Genomic DNA, 18,757 nt, shown 5'->3' with positions numbered 1-18,757 from the left:
ACTTCCTATTTTTTGACTTTTGCACATTGGTTATTTGTCTGTCCTGTTGGGTGTGGTCTTTTATTGATGCTGTTAAGTTTCTTGGATTTACTGTGTATACCCGCAAGAAAACAAACCTCAGGTGACATACGTATACTTTGATAATAAATTTACTTCGAACTTTAAAAGCAGCACCACATATAAAGGGGTGGTGAAAAAGGCATTTATCATGCTGGCCTTCATCAGTCTAGGCTCTGAGTAAAGGAGTTGGGACATTATGTTGTAGTTGTACAAGTCACCGGTGATGGAATATGTGGAGTCGTGTTCATTTTGATCTCCCTGTTATAGGAAAGCTGTGGTTAAACTGGAAAGAGTGCAGAAAAGATTTACAAGGGTGTTGCCAGGACTAGAGAGCCTGAGTTATATGGAGAGCCCAACTGCTGCAGCCAAAATTATTAAATAGAACTTTTTTACCTCTCCGTTTGATTATTCCAGCGCTCTGTGCATATTACCCCTTTATTGTTCACCTTATTGAAGACCGGGCTGCACATAACATAATCTGCATGAAGTTATGATCATCTACCTCCGCTGTTTTCACCCGGTCTTCCAGTTCTTCATAATTTTGAACCTTCTTATTCAAATTCCTTCATACTTTCAACTTTCCATATAGCCTCCTCCAACCGTTCAGCATAAATGGAATGGTTGAGTATAATGGTTTTCCTTTGTCAGCAGTTTCCCCAATTCCCCATCTCATTGTAGATGAGAAGTGTAATACAGAATAGGCAGTCATTAATGGTGAGCACGCACTCGGGTTACTGAAACTGAATGCTCACGTGCAAGTACAATCTGGCAATCACTGTAGTCTGAGTAAGCAGCACTGACTATGGGAACTTAGATGAATTTATTACATTTATACAAATGCTAAAAAGCAAGTGAAAGTGCAAAAAAGGAAGTCTTCACATCAAGATTAAAGATTAAATTAGTTCCTCTATCCACTGTGGTATTTTCATTGTCAACAATAACTTAGATGATTAAACAGAAGCCAGGTCAAGTCGGTAGCACTTACTTTTTATGGATATTGGGGTATTCACAGATAATATCTGAAAGGGTTTTCAGTGATTCTGAAAATGTAAGGAAAAAGATAATGAAGATAGTGTTCAAAGTAAAGATTCAAGCAATAGATTTACTGATTGTTCTTCACCTGTTAGAGCTTTGATCTGATTTTTTCCATAAGGAGCAGAGGAAAAATTACCACAGAAGATGAAGCAAGTGGGTGGCATGGACGAGTAACCTGCAAGGCAGAGAACAAGCATCTGTTTCATTTATACTATAGCCCAAAGCATACGGCTTACAAAGCATATTCTTTTTCCATATCATTGTAGTAATAACTAAATGGTAGAAATGCCTAACCTAACTTTTTTTTTTAAATAGTCAACATTTTTTATTTCTAAGCATCCTATCAATAAATATTCATATTACATTACTATTGGTAAATGTAGGGTTTGGTTTAGAAACTAAAGATTACATTGACAAGCCTGCTTTCTTAAAAGATCTCCATAAGCCGAATTACAAATGGATTACAGGATTGACATCAACCAAGACATTTCTACTCACAAGAAATTTACATACACTCAGCACCTTTCCCAATAAACCCATGAATATATACTTTATCAGCCCCAGTTAAACAGATGTAGTTAAATTAAAAAACCTGAAAACATCATGTGAAGTTTCTCAAGAACTTCCACCTGATCCAGCCACAAATCAGATACAAAAACAAACATGGCATCTTCATTTTCTTCCTCCAATTTCTTTAATTTTGCGGAAGATTTCACTGATGTAGCAGAAGGACCACCAAAAAAATTGATGTTGCCGTAATAAGCTCTGTAAGTTAGAACATGGTAAGTCATCAGTAATATTACACTGTAACAGCTTAGATAATTGTCTTGAAGGCCAGCCATGAATGCTCATTTTCTTCAACTTTTTCAAATAGCATGAATTTGCAAATAGGGAGAATGAGGATTATTTTCACCCTAAGCTAATCACTTTTCAACAAAATCAACTTTCATCGTTGCAGAGCTCAAATACAATTGCTGGGACAGAGGAGAGACTGGATAGGCTGGGACTGTTTTCCTTGGAGACGAGGAGACTTGGGGGACCATAAAGAGATTTATAAGATCAAGAGGGGCATGGATAAGACAGATAGTCACAATCTTTTTCCTAGTTAGGGGATATTAAATCTCGAAGGCTTAGATCAAAGGTAGGAGGTAAAAGATTTGAACAGGTGACCTGAAGGGCAACTTTTCTACACAGGGTTGTGGATCTGTGGAACAAACTGCCAGGAGTGAAGGAGGCAGTTACAAAGTTCAAAAGACATTTGGACAGGTATACAAACAGGAAAGGGTTAGAGCAGGGGTTCCCAACCTTTTTTATGCTATAGACCAATACCATTAAGCAATGGGTCAGTGGATCCCAGGATGGGAACCGCTGGAGAGGGAAAAGGGCCAAATGCAGGAAAATTGGACCAGCTCAGGTAGGCACCTTGGTCAGCAAGAACAAGCTGAAGCAAAGGCACCAAAGGTCCTCTTTTTATGCTGTCAGTGACTGTGATGTACTGAAAAATAAACCTCAGAGAAACTAATTTTTCAGGCTATAAAAGAAACCTGAAGATAATCTCAAAAGATACCCATGTTCACATTAAACACTGAGATCGCTGGCTAGCTGAAGCGAAAATCGAAGGGATGTGGAGAAACAAAAATGTGAACAAATCTAAGGTAGGTGGAGTTCATTGTGGATGAGAACTGAAATGTTTTCCACAGAGTGAGTGGCTTTGGAGGGTTTTGATGTTCAGGAGTATGTATCAATACAATCTAACGGTGCACAAACCCAAAAAGTAATAAGTGGACAAATGTAGACTCTTGCCTCACCAGGGTAAAGTTCAAAAGTTGATCTAAATAAAAGTATTAATCGATTTAAGAGTGAGAGTTGGATGCACTTTTTCATGCACACTTTCAGGAGAGATACTGACACACTTGATACGCCAGGCTTCAAATGGTTATGGAAAATACTGGGAAATTAAAATGCAAATCTCTGAGTATTTGATTTGATTGAATTGAATGGCAGATTAAACCACTTGTGGCCAGAAAAACCATTTGTGTTCCTATCATCAATATACAATCAGAAGCAAATGGGATGACTTTGCTTGATGTGGAACTGGTGGTTCCAGTAAGATGGTGGTGTGCTTGGATGCTCTGGCTCTGACCAAAGGGGCAAGTGCTCGTACTTTATGTCTTCTTCACGATCACAAGACCCTGCTGGTTATCAGGAACTGCAGGTCTATCCCACCGGCGAGTTGCTCGATAGTGGTGCAGCAGGACTTGTACACGTTGTGGCAGCCTGTCTCAGCCTCCCAGGGAAGAAGACCCCGTCAGCGTCAGCCTGCAAGAGTGTGCGCGACCCAACGGATGTCATGGGTGATTGCTGTAATCGCAAGGCTCTACTGGTATTGTAGACTACTGCAAGTCCATTTCACTGGTTTATTGATGAGACCTGTGGTGGGGGAGCTGCGTGGCCTTGGTTGTGGTGCAGGCCTAGCCTCAGAGTCCCCTGTTGCAGCTGCTGAGGAGGGAGGTGCTGGAGCTGGCTGCATGCCACTGCACTCCATGCTGGGTCCGTCTAGACCAAGCTGAACCATTAATCTGCCTAGTCCCATCGAGCTGCACCCAACCATAGCCCTCCTTGTCCCTGTCCAAATCTCCTCGTCCCATCGAGCTGCACCCACACCACAGCCCTCCATGTCTCTGTCCAAATCTCAATTAAACCTTGAACCCGATCCCACGTTCACCACTTGCACTGGCAGCTCGTTCTGCACTCTCATGACCCTGAGTCAAGAAGTTTCATCTCATGGTCCCCTTAAACATTTCTCTTTTCACCCTTAACCCATGACCTCAGTGGAAAAAGCAGGCTTGCATTTACTCTTTCTATATCCCTCATAATTTTGTATACCTTTATCGAATCTCCCCTCAATCTTCTACATTCCAGGAAATAAAGTTCTAAACTAGTCAACCTTTCCCTATAACTCAGGTCCTCAAGTCCCGGCAACTTCCTTGTAAATTTTCTCTGCACTCTTTCAATCTTACTTTCATCTTTCCTTTAGGTAAGAAACCAAAACTGTACACATACTCTAAATTAGGCCTCACCGGCATCTTATATAATTTCAACATAATGTCCCAACTCCTGTAGTCAGTACTTTGATTTATGAAAGCCAATGTGCCAACAGCTTTCTTTATGACCCTATCTACCTGTGATGCTACGTTCAAGGATTATGGATCTGTATTCCCAGATCCCTCTGTTCCACCTCAGAATGCCCTACCGCTCACCATGTAAGATCTACCCTGGTTGGTCCTCCCAAAGTGCATCACCTCACACTTGTCTGCATTAAATTCCATCTGCCAATTTTCTAGCTGATCCAGATCCTACTGCAAGCTTTGATCATCTTCCTTGATGTCCACTGCACCTTCAATCTTGCCATCAATCACAAATTTGCTGATTCAGTTAACCACATTATTATCCAGATCATCGATAGAGAAGACAAACAACAACGGGCCCAGCACCAACTCCTGTGCACGACTAGTCAGAGACGTCCAGTGAGAGTGGCAACCATCTACAAACGTACTACCACTCCGGCTTCTCCTGCATAGTCAAAGTCTCATCCAATTTACTAGCTCATCTTGAATGCCAAGCGACTATCCTTCTCGAACAACCTCTCCTGTGGGACTTTGTCAAAGGACTTGCTGAAGTCCATGTAGACAACATCCACTGCCTTGCCTTCATCAACTTTCCCGGTAACTTCCTCGAAAAACTTAACACTGCCAACCGTACACAAAGCCATGTTGACTGTCCTTAATCAGTCCTTGTCAATCCAAATACTTACATATCCAGTCCCTTAGAATACATGCCAATAACTTACCCACTACTGAAGTCAGGCTCACTGGCCTATAATTACCTGGCTAATTCTTAGAGCCTTTCTTAAACAATGGAACAATATCAGCTATTCTCCAATCATTTGGCACCTCACCTGTGGCTAAGGATATTTTAAATATCTCCGCTAGGGCTCCTGTAATTTCTGCACTAGCCTCCACTGGGTTTGAAGGAACACCTTGCCAAGCCCTGGGGATTTATCAACCCTAATTTGCCTCAAGACAGTAAACACCTCCTCTGTAATCTGGATAGGGTCCATGACCTCACTGCTGATTTGCCTCAGCTATAGATTCTGTGTCCATCTCCTGAGTAAATACAGAAGCAAAACGAACCCATTAAGATCTTTCCCATCATTTTTCTCAGCATAGATTACCTCTCTGATCTTCCAGAGGACCAATTTGGCCACTTGCTATCCTTTTGCTCTTAATATATGCATTACTGGTATGAGCACATCAATAGTTAATATCTTAGAAATTATGTTAAGTTTTATTCAGTTAACATATTGAAATTAAGTAAATACTTTGAAGCAATTACTTTCTGGAAAATGTGTGACAAAATTTACCTTGTAACACTGGAAGGTTCAGTAGGGGGAAATCCAAATCCATTTACATGAAAAACTCCATCTTCATACAACCCTACAAAAATACTTTGAATAATTATCATTTGCAGAGTTCATGCCCATTATGAAATTACAAATTAACTTCTTTTTATTAGTAAACTATGTGTTTGTTAATTGAATTTCATCTTTTTATATATCACATTTGACAAAATGTTCCTTTGATACATTAATATATCCTTTCATTTTGATCAAGTTCTCCCAAAGTTTTACTCAGGATTTTAATAACTAGCTATAACATCGGACAAAGATATACAATCTTGCAATATTTGAACTGATAATGACAACCGAGTCCACTGTAATTCTGCACATACAAGGGGAATTTCTGTAGAAACAACTAAGTCACACACTATAACTAGAACTAGATGAATTACAAAAGGCCATCAAGAATACTATGACTGCTCCTAATGTTGCTGCATATAATTCAACACACAATAGTATCATGCCTTATCACAAACAAGAGAAATCTGCAGATGCTGGGAATCCAAGCAACACACACAAAATGCTGGAGGAACTCAGCAGGCCAGGCAGTATCTGTGGAAAAAGAGTACAGTTGATGTTTCAGGCTGAGACCCTTCAGCAGGACTGGAGTAAAAAACGATGAAGAGTCCGAGTTAGAAGGTGGTTGAGGGGGGAAAGGGGTGCAGTAAAGAGCTGGGAAGTCGATTGATCAAAGAGACACAGGGCTGGAGAAGGGTAAATCTGATAGGAGAGGACAAAAGGACATGGAAGATAGAAGAAGGGGGAGGAGCACCATAGGAAGGCAGTGGGCAGGCAAGGAGATAGAGAGGGAAAAGGGGATGAGGACTGGTGAAGGAGAGGTGGGGGGACATTGCCCCCTTTTCTTTCTTTCATATCTTCTGCCCTTTCCGATTAGATTTCCCCTTCTTCAGCCCTGTATCTCTTTCACAAATCAACTTCCCAACTCTTTACTTCACCCCTTCCCTCCACTCCCGGTTTCACCTGTCAGCTTGTGTATCTCCCCTCCCCCCCCCCCCCCCCCCGACCTTCTAACTCGGACTCCTCATCTTTTGCTCTCCAGTCCTGCTGAAGGGTCTCGGCCTGAAACATCGACTGTACTCTTTTCCATAGACACTGCCTGGCCTGCTGAGCTCCTCCAGCATTTTGTGTGTGTTGCCATGCAAGAATGTCAGCTTTTGCTGTCACTTCTGAAACAAAACAAACAGGCCACGATGATAATACAGACTAGCTAGCTGATCCATTGATGAGAGTGGTGTGATTTTACAGGTTTACCTCTGAATTCAGTGAGTTCAGCACTCTCTGGAAAGAATGGCTCTATCACATCTCACAATTATCAAAGCCCTCTCTTGCAAAAGTGCAATGACTTCTGTTATGCAGGTAAAAAATGCCATTTTTCACCTGTGATTTCAGAACGCACAACAGTTTGAATCACAATCCTGCTTTAATGATTACTATTACATGATTTTTGCTGCAAAATAACATTAATGTGCACAGTCACAAAAGAAGGGGGCAGAGTATAGGAGGGAACAAACGCCTGACCTAATAGGTGGGTATTAAGAAGTGGAATGCAAATTAGTTTAGAATTCCAGAATGTGTGGCCTGTAGACAATGTTAGTAGGCTTCCAATATTATCTGTATTACAAAATAGATGATATTATCAGCCTTTCCAAAACAACAGGGAACTCAATCAAAATTGGATGCTTGACAAGCAGTTTAACAGAGGCAATGGAGGGAAACTGGAGAGAACCTGCAACCCCTCAATTCGTCTCGGTCCCACATTTCTGCTGGAGAGCTGGGTGTAGGCAAGGAGAGAACTAGGTCAGAAATAGTACACGAGGTCCTGGAAGAGCAGTACATTTATGAAGCTACTGCTGCAGACACCCTGGATATGATTGGAATTGAGAATGGAAACAAATTATAGCATCCTCACTGAACTGAACAACAACAGACTAACATTGTGGAAAGAGAGCAAGATGGACAGTGCCAGAGACTCCAGCTGGGTAAACTAGAATGAAACTAACACGCAATGAGCCTATTAGAGGAGGTAATTAAGCAGTAAGTTTCCAAGTAAACTAACATATTGATGCCAGCCTCCTCTCAGTTGAGGCCAAGGTCCTCCAGTGGTCAAGGTCAAATATGGTGCAAACCAGGGCAGTACGACATGGAGAGCAAGCTGTTGCCCATGCAGCAGACTTCCCTTCTCCACACAGCTGATGCATCCAAAGAAACAGCAGACACTGATATAGTTTAGTACCAGCAGCGTCGCAGGAGTTGCCAGTCAGTGTTGAACTCAATGTAGGACTGAGATTAGCGTTCCTTCTCCTAGACCAGCTGTCAACCACGGCTGACAAGCCTCTTCTGTCCAGAGCAACCGGTTTAAAGGCACCAGTTACCGGCCTTTGCCCCTGCGCCTGTCAGTGGAAAACGGTTCTGCTGGGTTTAGTAGCCGAGCCACACGTGAAAGCCAGAAGCTGGACGTGGTTGTCAGGGTCTATTTGAGATGCACACCATTGGGAGCATTTAATAGGTAGTGGGAGCTTTTCTCCACTACTCCACCACCCCACTCTCTGGCTATAACAACCTCAAGGAACCATTGCCTCAGTGACACCATTCTCACTCTCACCTACGAAGTAGAAAGCCATCTGACTCTCCTGCTCCGAGATTAGTGTGTGCAATCGAGACAGACAGAATCTCCGGAGGAAAACTGAGAAGCACACTGTTGGAGGCCCCTTGGTGTTTTACCCGTATTTATGCTTTAACCTGCATTGGCCCCATTATCACTAACTTACTGGTTTGTAAACACTAGTCATGAATTAGATCACAATCGTATTTCTCCACATAACAGTGAGTACACTTCAGAAATAATTTGATGTTTGCGATGTTACCTGTGGTAGCACATTCCCTCTTTATTACAGTACTTTGTTGAAATATGGTCACAATTAACTTAAATATTTTGTTAATGCTGTCAGGGGGAATTGGTAAACAGTTTTTCACAAATTGGCCGCTTTTTGTGCCAAAACTTTTAACTCAAGAGTTCAAGATTGTTTCTCATTTGTCAAAGAATAAATTCTCCTTTACCTTCTGCAAGAACAAAGCAGGATTCAGTATATAAACCACTATGAAACTGGTGCTTTGTAGTTAAAGAAATTATTAAGGGAAAGTGGAATTTCAATATCACACTGTAAAGAAAAACAAGAATAATGTTTGATACACATCAAATTTGTGGAAAGCTCCTGTCATGGTTGACCAAATTGCACACCCTCATACTTTGGTCATTTGAAAGGGCAATGAAACAAAGATTAGATACTTTTTCTTAGCTGAGGGAAAACAAATATAAATTTAAAAACTCAGCCAGTTGCATCTGTGGAGGCAAAGGTTGTGACTTAGCATCAGGCTCAATGTAAAGGGAAGATAGCTAGTATATATAGGAGGGAGAGTGAGGGCTGAGATAGACTCCATCTGCCTGTGAGACAGACACTATCATCACATTCTCTCTGACCACACTCTCGCTTCCATATCCTGGCTACCATCCCTCTACATTGCCCTGATGCAGTGTTTCAAACCATCCCTTTGCCTGCACAGATGCTGCTTGACCTGCTGGAGTTCTTCCACCAGTTCGTCCTTCTTTGGCTCCCAATAATTGTATCTGTAGTCTCTTACATCTCAGATATAAAGGAAATCTGCAAATTGTGAGCTCATAGCTAGCATTAGGGAACAATTCTCCAAAGGCTATAATTTAGTTCATTTGCTTCAAAGGTCCTACAATAAAATAGAATGAAGCTTTTCAAATCATTTGAGGAAAGAAAAAATATAACAAAACAGAAACCTACAATTGTTGTGATAGTACAGGATACTTTAAATCAAAAATGGCCATAACTTTTGCGACAACACTCTTCCAAACAAGTTAACCTTACAGTATCACCCCTCTTGGATAAATCGCTTCAGAGTTATAGAAAAGTATAACACAGAAGCAAGCCATTCAGCCCATCTAGTCTGAGCCGAGGCATTTAAACTGGCTATTCCCAATGACTTGCACTGGGACCAGACCATAGTCCTCCATACCCCCACCATCCATGTACCTATCCACACTTCTCTTAAACGTTGAAATCGAGCACACGTACACCACTTGTGCTGGCAGCTTTGGCAGCTTGTTCCACAATCTCACAACCCTCTGAGTGAAAAAAGTTTCCCTCATGTTCCCCTTAAACTTTTTACCTTCAGGTTAGATTAGATTAGTCTAGACCACACCTTTAAACCACAACCTGCTTGCATTAACCCTATCTATACTCCTAACAGACATCCCACCCTGCAAAAACTGATTTCAGGCAGGTAGCACCATCAATTTGCGGGAGACTTCCGGGGGAGGTGGGATGTCTGCAATAGAGTAGCTCCTTAGCAGCCAGCCAGCTAGTTTAAATAACATTAGCTATGCTACTGAACGAATGACACCTGTTAAACTCACCTCAACATGTCTTTCACAGTCTTAACCCACCATGGGCAATAGAAAAGTCACTGTTGCAAACAGTGTAGTGAGCAACACTGTCATTATTTTTGACCCCTATTAGGCAGGGGTACACTTTAGTGTAGTCTGGGGTGACGTACGTTTTATATTTTGTTTTTTTTTTTGGAACACTCTGCCATGGCGCGCTCTCGCTCTCTCTCTCGTGGTCTCTCGCGCTCTTCCTTGCTTTCTCTCTCTTGCACTCTCGCTTGCTTGCTCTTGCACTCTCTCTTGCTCTCTCACTTGCTTTCTCTCTCGCGCTCTCACTCTCTCACTTGCTTGCTCTCGCGCTCTCTTTCTCTCTCTCGCTTGCTTGCTCTTGCGCTCTCTCTAGCTTGCTTTCTCTTGCTCGCTCTCAAAAAAATTGATTTCTGTGATATCGTATATAATTTGCGGGCATCAGGGAGCCACTATTCATATGCGGGAGGCTCCCAGAACTTCCCGGAGAGTTGGGATGTCTGCCCTAATAATTTTGTATACCTCTATCAAATCTCCTCTCATGTAGAACTAAAGATACTGACTGGCTTCTCAAAACTGCAACATATCACGCTCTGCCTCAACTGATATCAAAATATGTATAACTTCCAGTGGGAGCCAATGAACAGCAGTAAGTGACAGAACACTTAGCTTTTCTTTCTCAGCTCAGAGCTTTGAGGTTAAATGCAGAATGTCAATTATTGTCTTAGCACAGTCTGACTAGTTATGATTGGATGCTGCCATATTTAGTGACTTTACCAATTTAACTGTAATTTCTGAAGTTTTATATTTTAAACAAACTAATTCCATCCCCCCCCCCCCCCAGTTAATTGTCTCTGGAATTTTGGAGGAAATCAATATTTTTGAACATAATGGTAACCAATGGAAATCAATATTCTGTTTGAGTTAAAACGAAGTAAGCTTCCTCTACAACATTTCAAAACTCCTGAAAATACCACACAATATTTATATGAGTTTTAAACTCTATGATTAAGAGCAGATAAAAGGATATGGCTTTGCTGAGGTCAAGCTGGACTGTTCCAGTTGGATCTTCAAGGAAGAACTTTCCCTGAAATAGTAAATACAATTAATAATATTGTATTTCAGTAATAACAAGAGCGTACTTTGCTGTTTTCAGTTTATAAAAGACAGAACAGTAGTGACAGTAGTATTACACCCTGATGATGACAATGGCTGGTTCTTCGCTTGTGAAGATCAGGAGGGAAGAAGAGTCCTCAGGTGCGACGGCATGATTGTTAGTGATGGTAGAGACCAATTCTGGATCTGCAGACTCTGAAGCAGTAGGGACACAGGAACTGCTGGGACGAGAGCGCTTGGGTAGCAGAATCCTTCCTACGTCTCCACTTCTGTTCAGTAGCTGCTCTCCTGGATTCCTCAAACTTCTTGGCTGCTCCATGGATCAGCCTCCTCCAGCGGTCTCTGTCACAAGCCAGCTGCTGTCACTCCTTGACCTCGATATTTCCCTGAGAGATCTGCTCCTTTGTACCACTTGCACAGGGCACCATGATCTCTCTTGGCCCGAGAGAGTTCTCTGTAGAGTACTGCTTTCGATAATCTGGAGTTGTCCATGTGAGACATGTGGCCTGACCAGCAGAGCTGCTTGAGCAGCAAAGTGGCTTCAGTGCTTGGAAGTTGAGCCTTCTCCAGGACCTCGTGATTGGAGACACGATCCTGCCAGCTGATACCATGATGGAAGTGCTTGAGCAACCGGATTTGCTTCTGGTACAAGACCCAGACTTCAGAGCCGTATAGCAGTGTTGTAACGACGGCAGCTCTGTACCCCTGGATTTTTCTGGATAGAGGCAGCTGGTGGTTCTTCCACACATGTTTCTGGAGGTGCCTGAGGGCACTGCTGGCTCTGGTGAGTCGATTGTCAACGTCCCTTACTACCGTAGTGTCGTTAGAGATTACACTGCCCAGGTAGGTGGACTGCTCAACTGTGGTGAGAGAGTGGTCGTTAATGGTGATCTGAGCTGGGTTGTAAACGCCACGAGGCGGCTTCTGATCGAGGATCATTGTTTTCTTCAGACTGACCATTAACCCGAAAGCCCTTGCAGCCTGTAGCATATCTTCTGTGTGTGAGAAGAGCACAGTTGTCCTCATATAGTAGCACGAGAGTGGGCTCTTGCATGATTTTTGTTTGGGCAAGAAGGTGTAATAAACTTTACTTAGTCAGATTTCCACCTTCTTCTCCTTATTCCTCTTCTTTCACAAAAGCTTACGGTACTACCAACCATAGTGCCAAGTCCGTGTTGCACCCCACCCTCTCTAAACCTACTTTAATTGGACATGCTTTTATTGTGACAGCATATGCACTCATGCTCACTGAAAGTCAATTCAGACAACTGTGTCATACAAGTCCAAGCCAAAGCTACTTTTCAGGCAAAAGACAATTCCAGCAGAGGTTACTAAACTTCAAATACCTCCAGCAACCTTGTTCAAGCTTTTCAGGTCACAGCAGTGTTTCTGCCAACATCAAAGTTCTGACAGATAGCTCAACACTGATCTGGTATTAAAATTGGGGCAGTCCAAGGTTGCATGACATGATGATACATTATGTTGGATACTGAACATCTTCCATCAGCATAAGCTTAAAATTCAAAGTGTGGGGAAATACATGTCAACTTGGATATTCAATTAGTCCATCTGCTCCATAATGGGGTGTACCTATCGCTATACATCTTTCAGTGATTTCAGAATCCAACAGGGAAATTTAGCTCATTTCAATGCAAAGCACATTATTGGAAATATAAATGCTGCATATTTTATCCTACCTCTTTAAGCTGAGTTATCATTCCCAGAACAATGACTTCTCCAACTTTTGATATGCTGCCAAGGAGGGTTTCTATGGTTTTTAGCTAAAGATAAAACAAAATGTTTTAAATAATGCACCACATAACTCTAGATAATTTCCTTCTTTGTTCTTTTGAATTTGTCAATGCAAATGTTATTTCTTCCCTCTGACATTTTTTGCCCCACTGGTTTTAACTGATTCTGTCTTAATAAGTTGGCAGAACTTACACCCATTGTTTTACTGTCTGTAAACAGATGGAGGAAAGTCACTTTTCCTCCAAGAAGCTGGCCAGCAACCATTCACCACTTCCCTATACACCATGGTCAAAATTCTTCAAATATCTATTCTGACATCTTATAGAGGAACATTCAAATTTCCAAAAAGAAAATTCAGAAGTTCACGACACATCTTTTATTGTAAAAGAAAAAAGGAGAAGAATATGAAAGGGAACATGGGAATGTGAATGAAGATAGAGACAACATGGAAAGTTCAAAGTACACTTATAATCAAAGTATGTATACTATATATTGTACAACCTTGTGATTCTTCTTACAGACAGCCACAAAACAAAGAAACCCAATAGAACCCTTTGAAAATGACTATCAAACAACCAATGGGCAGAAAAAAATCATGCAAACAGTAAAAGTAAACAAATAACATTCAGAACTGAAGTTCACGCAAGTAAAATAGAATATCAAGCTAAATCATTAAATCTCCAAATCACTTGGAGACTATTTTAGTCCGTGAATGCTATTGACGGAAACTGCATTAATTGTCCATCCCTAACTATCAGCTACCTTCATAATGCTGTTTAGAGGATTCCAGGATTTACACCCACGGGAGATTCAGGAAGGATGAGATACATCCAAGTCAGAATGGTGTACAATTTGGAAGGGAACATGCAGGTGACGACGCTCTCATGTACCTGAGGCTCTTGTTTTTCTCTGTGACAGATGTTGAGGGTTCAGAAGGCAAGTAATTCCCATGCATTTTGTTAAACCTAGACATTGCAACCACTGTGCAAGAGTGCTGGAGAGACTGAATGCTTAGTGATGGTTGGAAAATGTGGAAACATATTCGAAACTTTGTGATTTTTTAATGTATTTAATCTTGTGATGTGACAAAATGGAACCAGTATAATCCCAGAGTGCTTAGCTATATGTTAAGTGCATACGTTACTGAAGGCATGTAAAGTTCTGATTATTGTGTATCCAAGGGGAAGGTAACTAAGGGGGAAGATTGATATATTGCATGGGCTTGAATAGAGAGTGAATAGAGAGAAACAAGACTGTAGCTGCTGCTAAATTGGGGGGGGGGGGCTGACTTAGCCAATAGATAAGCCAAATAATTGTATAAAAACAAACTTTGTGAGCTATAAAGCCAGAAGCTGCCTGCCATCCATTCTGAGAAGTGGAGGTGGACTTCCCCTTGCAAGTAATAAATGTGCTTTTAAAAGATCCACTCCGAGTTAACTGTGCTTTGTTGTAAGACCCAGTAAAATGTACATGAGAAATTCCAATCATGTGGATATTAGAAACAGAGGAGTTGCAGTTTTGTATACAAGTGGGAGGGGGAGGAGGAGGGAGGAAGGGAGGAAGAGAAAAAACAGGGAAATATAGACCGGTTAGCCTGACCGTCGGTGGTGGGAAATATGCTGGAATCAACTATAAAAGATGAAATTACAACACATCTGGATAGCAGTAACAGGATCGGTCCAAGTCAGCATGGATTTACAAAGGGGAAATCGTGCTTGATTAATCTTCTGGAATTTTTTGAGGACGTAAGTATGAAAATGGACAAGGGAGAGCCAGTGGATGTAGTGTACCTGGACTTCCAGAAGGCCTTTGATAAAGTCCCACATAGGAGATTAGTGGGCAAAATTAGGGCACATGGTATTGGGGGCAGAGTACTGACATGGATTGAAAATTGGCTGGCTGACAGAAAACAAAGAGTAGCGATTAACGGGTCCCTTTCAGAATGGCAGGCGGTGACCAGTGGGGTACCGCAGGGTTCTGTGCTGGGACCGCAGCTGTTTACAATATATATTAATGATTTAGATGAGGGAATTAAAAGTAACATTAGCAAATTTGCCGATGACACAAAGCTGGGTGGCAGTGTGAAATGTGAGGAGGATGTTATGAGAGTGCAGGGTGACTTGGACAGGCTGGGTGAGTGGGCAGATGCATGGCAGATGCAGTTTAATGTGGATAAATGTGAGGTTATCCACTTTGGTGGTAAGAACGGGAAGGCAGATTATTATCTAAATGGAATCAAGTTAGGACAAGGGGAAGCACAACGAGATCTAGGTGTTCTTGTACATCAGTCACTGAAAGCAAGCATGCAAGTACAGCAGGCAGTGAAGAAGGCTAATGGCATGCTGGCCTTCATAACAAGGGGAATTGAGTATAAGAGCAAAGAGGTCCTTCTGCAGCTGTACAGGGCCCTGGTGAGACCACACCTGAGTACTGTGTGCAGTTTTGGTCTCCAAATTTGAGGAAGGACATTCTTGCTATTGAGCGAGTGCAGCGTAGGTTTGCAAGGTTAATTCCCGGGATGGTGGGACTGTCATATGTCGAAAGATTGGAGCGACTAGGCTTGTATACTCTGGAATTTAGAAGGCTGAGAGGGGATCTTATTGAAACATATAAGATTATTAAAGGGTTGGACACGCTGAAGGCAGGAAACATGTTCCTGCTGATGGGTGAGTCCTGAACCAGAGGCCACAGTTTAAGAATAAGGGGTAGGCCATTTAGAACGGAGTTGAGGAAAAACTTTTTCACTCAGAGAGTGGTGGATAAATGGAATGCTCTGCCCCAGAAGGCTGTGGAGGCCAAGTCTCTGGATGCTTTCAAGAAAGAGATGGATAGAGCTCTTAAAGATAGCAGAATCAAAGGTTATAGGGATAAGGCAGGAACTGGATACTGATTGTGGATGATCAGCCATGATGACAGTGAATGGCGGTGCTGGCTCGAAGGGCCGAATGGCCTACTTCTGCATCTATTGTCTATTTCTATATAAGTGGGAATTTATAACTTCCAGTTATCAAACATATTTGCAATATCCTGCTTATATAGTAAAATCAATTGAGAGGCTTTCTTTTATACAAAGGAAGTGAAATGTTGTGCTTTGCAGTACCTCAAAGTACTGTCAAAGCAAAAGTGATTAACTTTCAAAAGAAAATTGAACCTATGCCATCAAAAAGGACATTAAATACAACAGAACAAGTGTGAAGGAATAACACTAACCAGATGGCCTTTGAAAAAACTAGCACAATGGGCTGATTTATCTTCTTCCGTCATTATGAACCAATTTAATTGCCTAGCTGTTTCAACGATTAGCCTAGTTTATCTGCTGGTTTCCAACAACTATCTGTAGCTCCAATTTAAATTAGTTCATTAGATTTACTGCAGATGGCTGTTTCATTTTGCTAGCTGTCTGACATAAAACACTATCCAGCATGATGTATTGCAACAGGTGGAAGAAACATTAAACAAATTTCAAATTAGTTTATCCAAGTACCTTGTATGAGATAGAAAGGACCGACTAAATAAAACATTATTTTGTGTTGTACCCTGTGAAGGTCGCTGGCCTTGACAAAAACATGCATTGTGAACTACACTGAGCCTCTTTTGGCTGAGTGGTTTATCTGACTGGAAGCTGATCTGCATATTTGAGACAGCCTTTGGCTTGAAGCAAACCAGATTTCTGGTAAAGGACTTCAATTTAGGATGACAGCAACCAGAGATGGAAAGTAAATAATGCAGTAGGTGATGCAACCTTGTGTTCGGAATATTGGAGTTTTATGCGTGCCAAACTGAAGACATTAATATTTTTCCCCAAACTGAGAAAAAGACAGCAGAAAAGATTAACGAGAGTAAACAGAGAAACAGTAAAACGCACAAGTGCATTTGATTGCTATTTAGGAGAAATTCTATTTATCTTGTAAAGACAATTAATGTTTATATCAGAATTGTTGAGGCACATTTAATCTCTTACTTGAAATTTATTCCTGTTCTCATCGGGGTGTGACCCTGTCACAGGAGGCGTAAATAATTCATGCCTATGAGTTCGCTGTGAAAATAAGCATTAGCACAAACGTTTCAACAAATCTTTCACCAGTGCTAGTTTGATTAATATTTCACAAAAATTCAACCTTTGTTGATGTATCATGCTTATTTCAATTCTGAACATCATTTACTTCTTCATAGTATCTAGCTTTGATAAATAACATTCAATGATATGATTGAAGTATTCAAAGATTTTGACTCAATTCTACTTTGAAAATAGTGAATAAATCCTTTGTGAGATTAAGGAATTTGATTGTCTATTGAATCTATCTAAAATGGTGACATAAGTACATAAAATACATTTAAAAATGCACTAATACTAAAATTGAAATCTTTCAACAAATGGTACATTGTATGATGTAGTTTATTTTATGTACAGTACGACTATTTTCTCATTAAAGACATGTAAGCTTTATATTTTCTTTCTCCCTTACCTGTTGCATAATGGCATAGCGCTCACAAAAAAGTTCAGCTTTGTTCCTGGCAGTTCCAAACAGACAAGGTTCACTACGATCTGTCATTGAAAGCCTAGTACAAAAATAAGATTTCATTTGAAAAAATGAATAACTTTTCTTTGTAACTTTGTTTTTTGTATCCAGAATGTTTTCCAAACTCACAAAGAAAATGACATTTTAGTACATGTACAACCAGGCTGAGACAAATGGTTTGGTTGAGCTGTTCTCCCATCTTGGCAATTTACTTGCAAACATTTCATCACCATTCTGAGTAACTAATTAGATACTGAGTTTTCCTGACATTTACGTAGGCAGTCGGTATCTAATTGTACTCAAAATAATTGTACTTAAAAGTTCCCTGTTTATTTAGGATAATTATTTTTTATGTTTTAAATCTAAAAGCAGGAGTGGAGATTTTGTAGAGTTCTTCAAATGATCTACAACTCTCAGGTTCCCCAGTGAGTGAAAAGCCATTTTATTTCCTTCATATGTTACATTTAATACTGTCTTTCTACAAAGGGGCCTCCCTACCACCCATCGGGGACATTTGTCAGGAGCGCTGCATACACAGAGCCCTTAGTATTATCAAGGATCCCACCCATCCATCCAGCATCCTCTTTGACTTTCTACCAGGCAGGAGATTTCGATGTATAAAGACAAGAACGGTCAGGATTGGAAACAGCTTCTTCCCTCAAGCCATTAGGCTCCTGAACTCCCTGTTGCATTGCATTCGAGTGTCACCGGTTAATTTTGTTCCGTACCCAACAATATTTAATGTATACACTTTTACTTCATTTATGCATAATTCAATTATAGATGTAATTCTTAATTTTCTAAGTTATTGTCTGTTATGTGTGTTATGTGTACCACTGTGCCTCACACCCTGGTCCGGAGAAAGATTGTCTCATTTGATCGTATTCATGTATATCGTTAAATGGTACAAAACCACAGAAGACCATTTCAAATAATGCTCAAACTTCACAGAAGGGAAAAACAAACTTTAACTATTGACCATAAATGCATTAATATCCTGTAGCTTATACAAGTTCCACACAGAAACAGATTTAGGGAACTGTCCAAAAACATATTAGAAAGGAGGTATTCATTTAAAATACATTAATCAATAGAAGTTCCATCACAGATTAGCAGCCAATAGCAAAAAAAATTAAGAACACCCATAAGGATTTATTCTAAGAGATACAAAATTAAAAAGCAGGTAAATTATGCAAGATCTGTTATAAAATCTTGGTTTGACTATACAGAGTCCTGTAAATGGTTCTGGCAGGTTAAAATGATACATGAAAAAATTCATGACGAACATGTCATAAATATGAAGGGATTTATTTTGAAAAGGATGTACAGGCTGGAAAAATGTCTGGGCATTTTTCT

General features: G+C 40.8%; 1 protein-coding gene across 1 annotated transcript in view; it reads right to left on the bottom strand.

Moving 5' to 3' along the window:
- Window positions 1-18,757, bottom strand: part of pole2 (polymerase (DNA directed), epsilon 2) — a 44,079-nt gene that overhangs the window by 10,307 nt on the left and 15,015 nt on the right. Inside the window, exons 5-13 of the mRNA XM_072283338.1 lie at window positions 17,348-17,441; window positions 16,843-16,917; window positions 12,827-12,910; window positions 11,045-11,100; window positions 8,633-8,682; window positions 5,519-5,591; window positions 1,688-1,860; window positions 1,181-1,270; window positions 1,046-1,100 (exon numbers count right to left, since the gene is read on the bottom strand). Coding sequence (XP_072139439.1) covers window positions 1,046-1,100; window positions 1,181-1,270; window positions 1,688-1,860; window positions 5,519-5,591; window positions 8,633-8,682; window positions 11,045-11,100; window positions 12,827-12,910; window positions 16,843-16,917; window positions 17,348-17,441 — 750 coding nt within the window. The remainder of the gene's footprint in view (window positions 1-1,045; window positions 1,101-1,180; window positions 1,271-1,687; window positions 1,861-5,518; window positions 5,592-8,632; window positions 8,683-11,044; window positions 11,101-12,826; window positions 12,911-16,842; window positions 16,918-17,347; window positions 17,442-18,757) is intronic.

The sequence above is a fragment of the Mobula birostris genome, chromosome 1 (genome assembly GCF_030028105.1).
Source record: "Mobula birostris isolate sMobBir1 chromosome 1, sMobBir1.hap1, whole genome shotgun sequence".
NCBI lineage: Eukaryota > Metazoa > Chordata > Chondrichthyes > Myliobatiformes > Myliobatidae > Mobula > Mobula birostris.
Note: the sequence above shows the minus strand (reverse complement) of the source record. Positions and strands in the feature narration are given on the sequence as shown.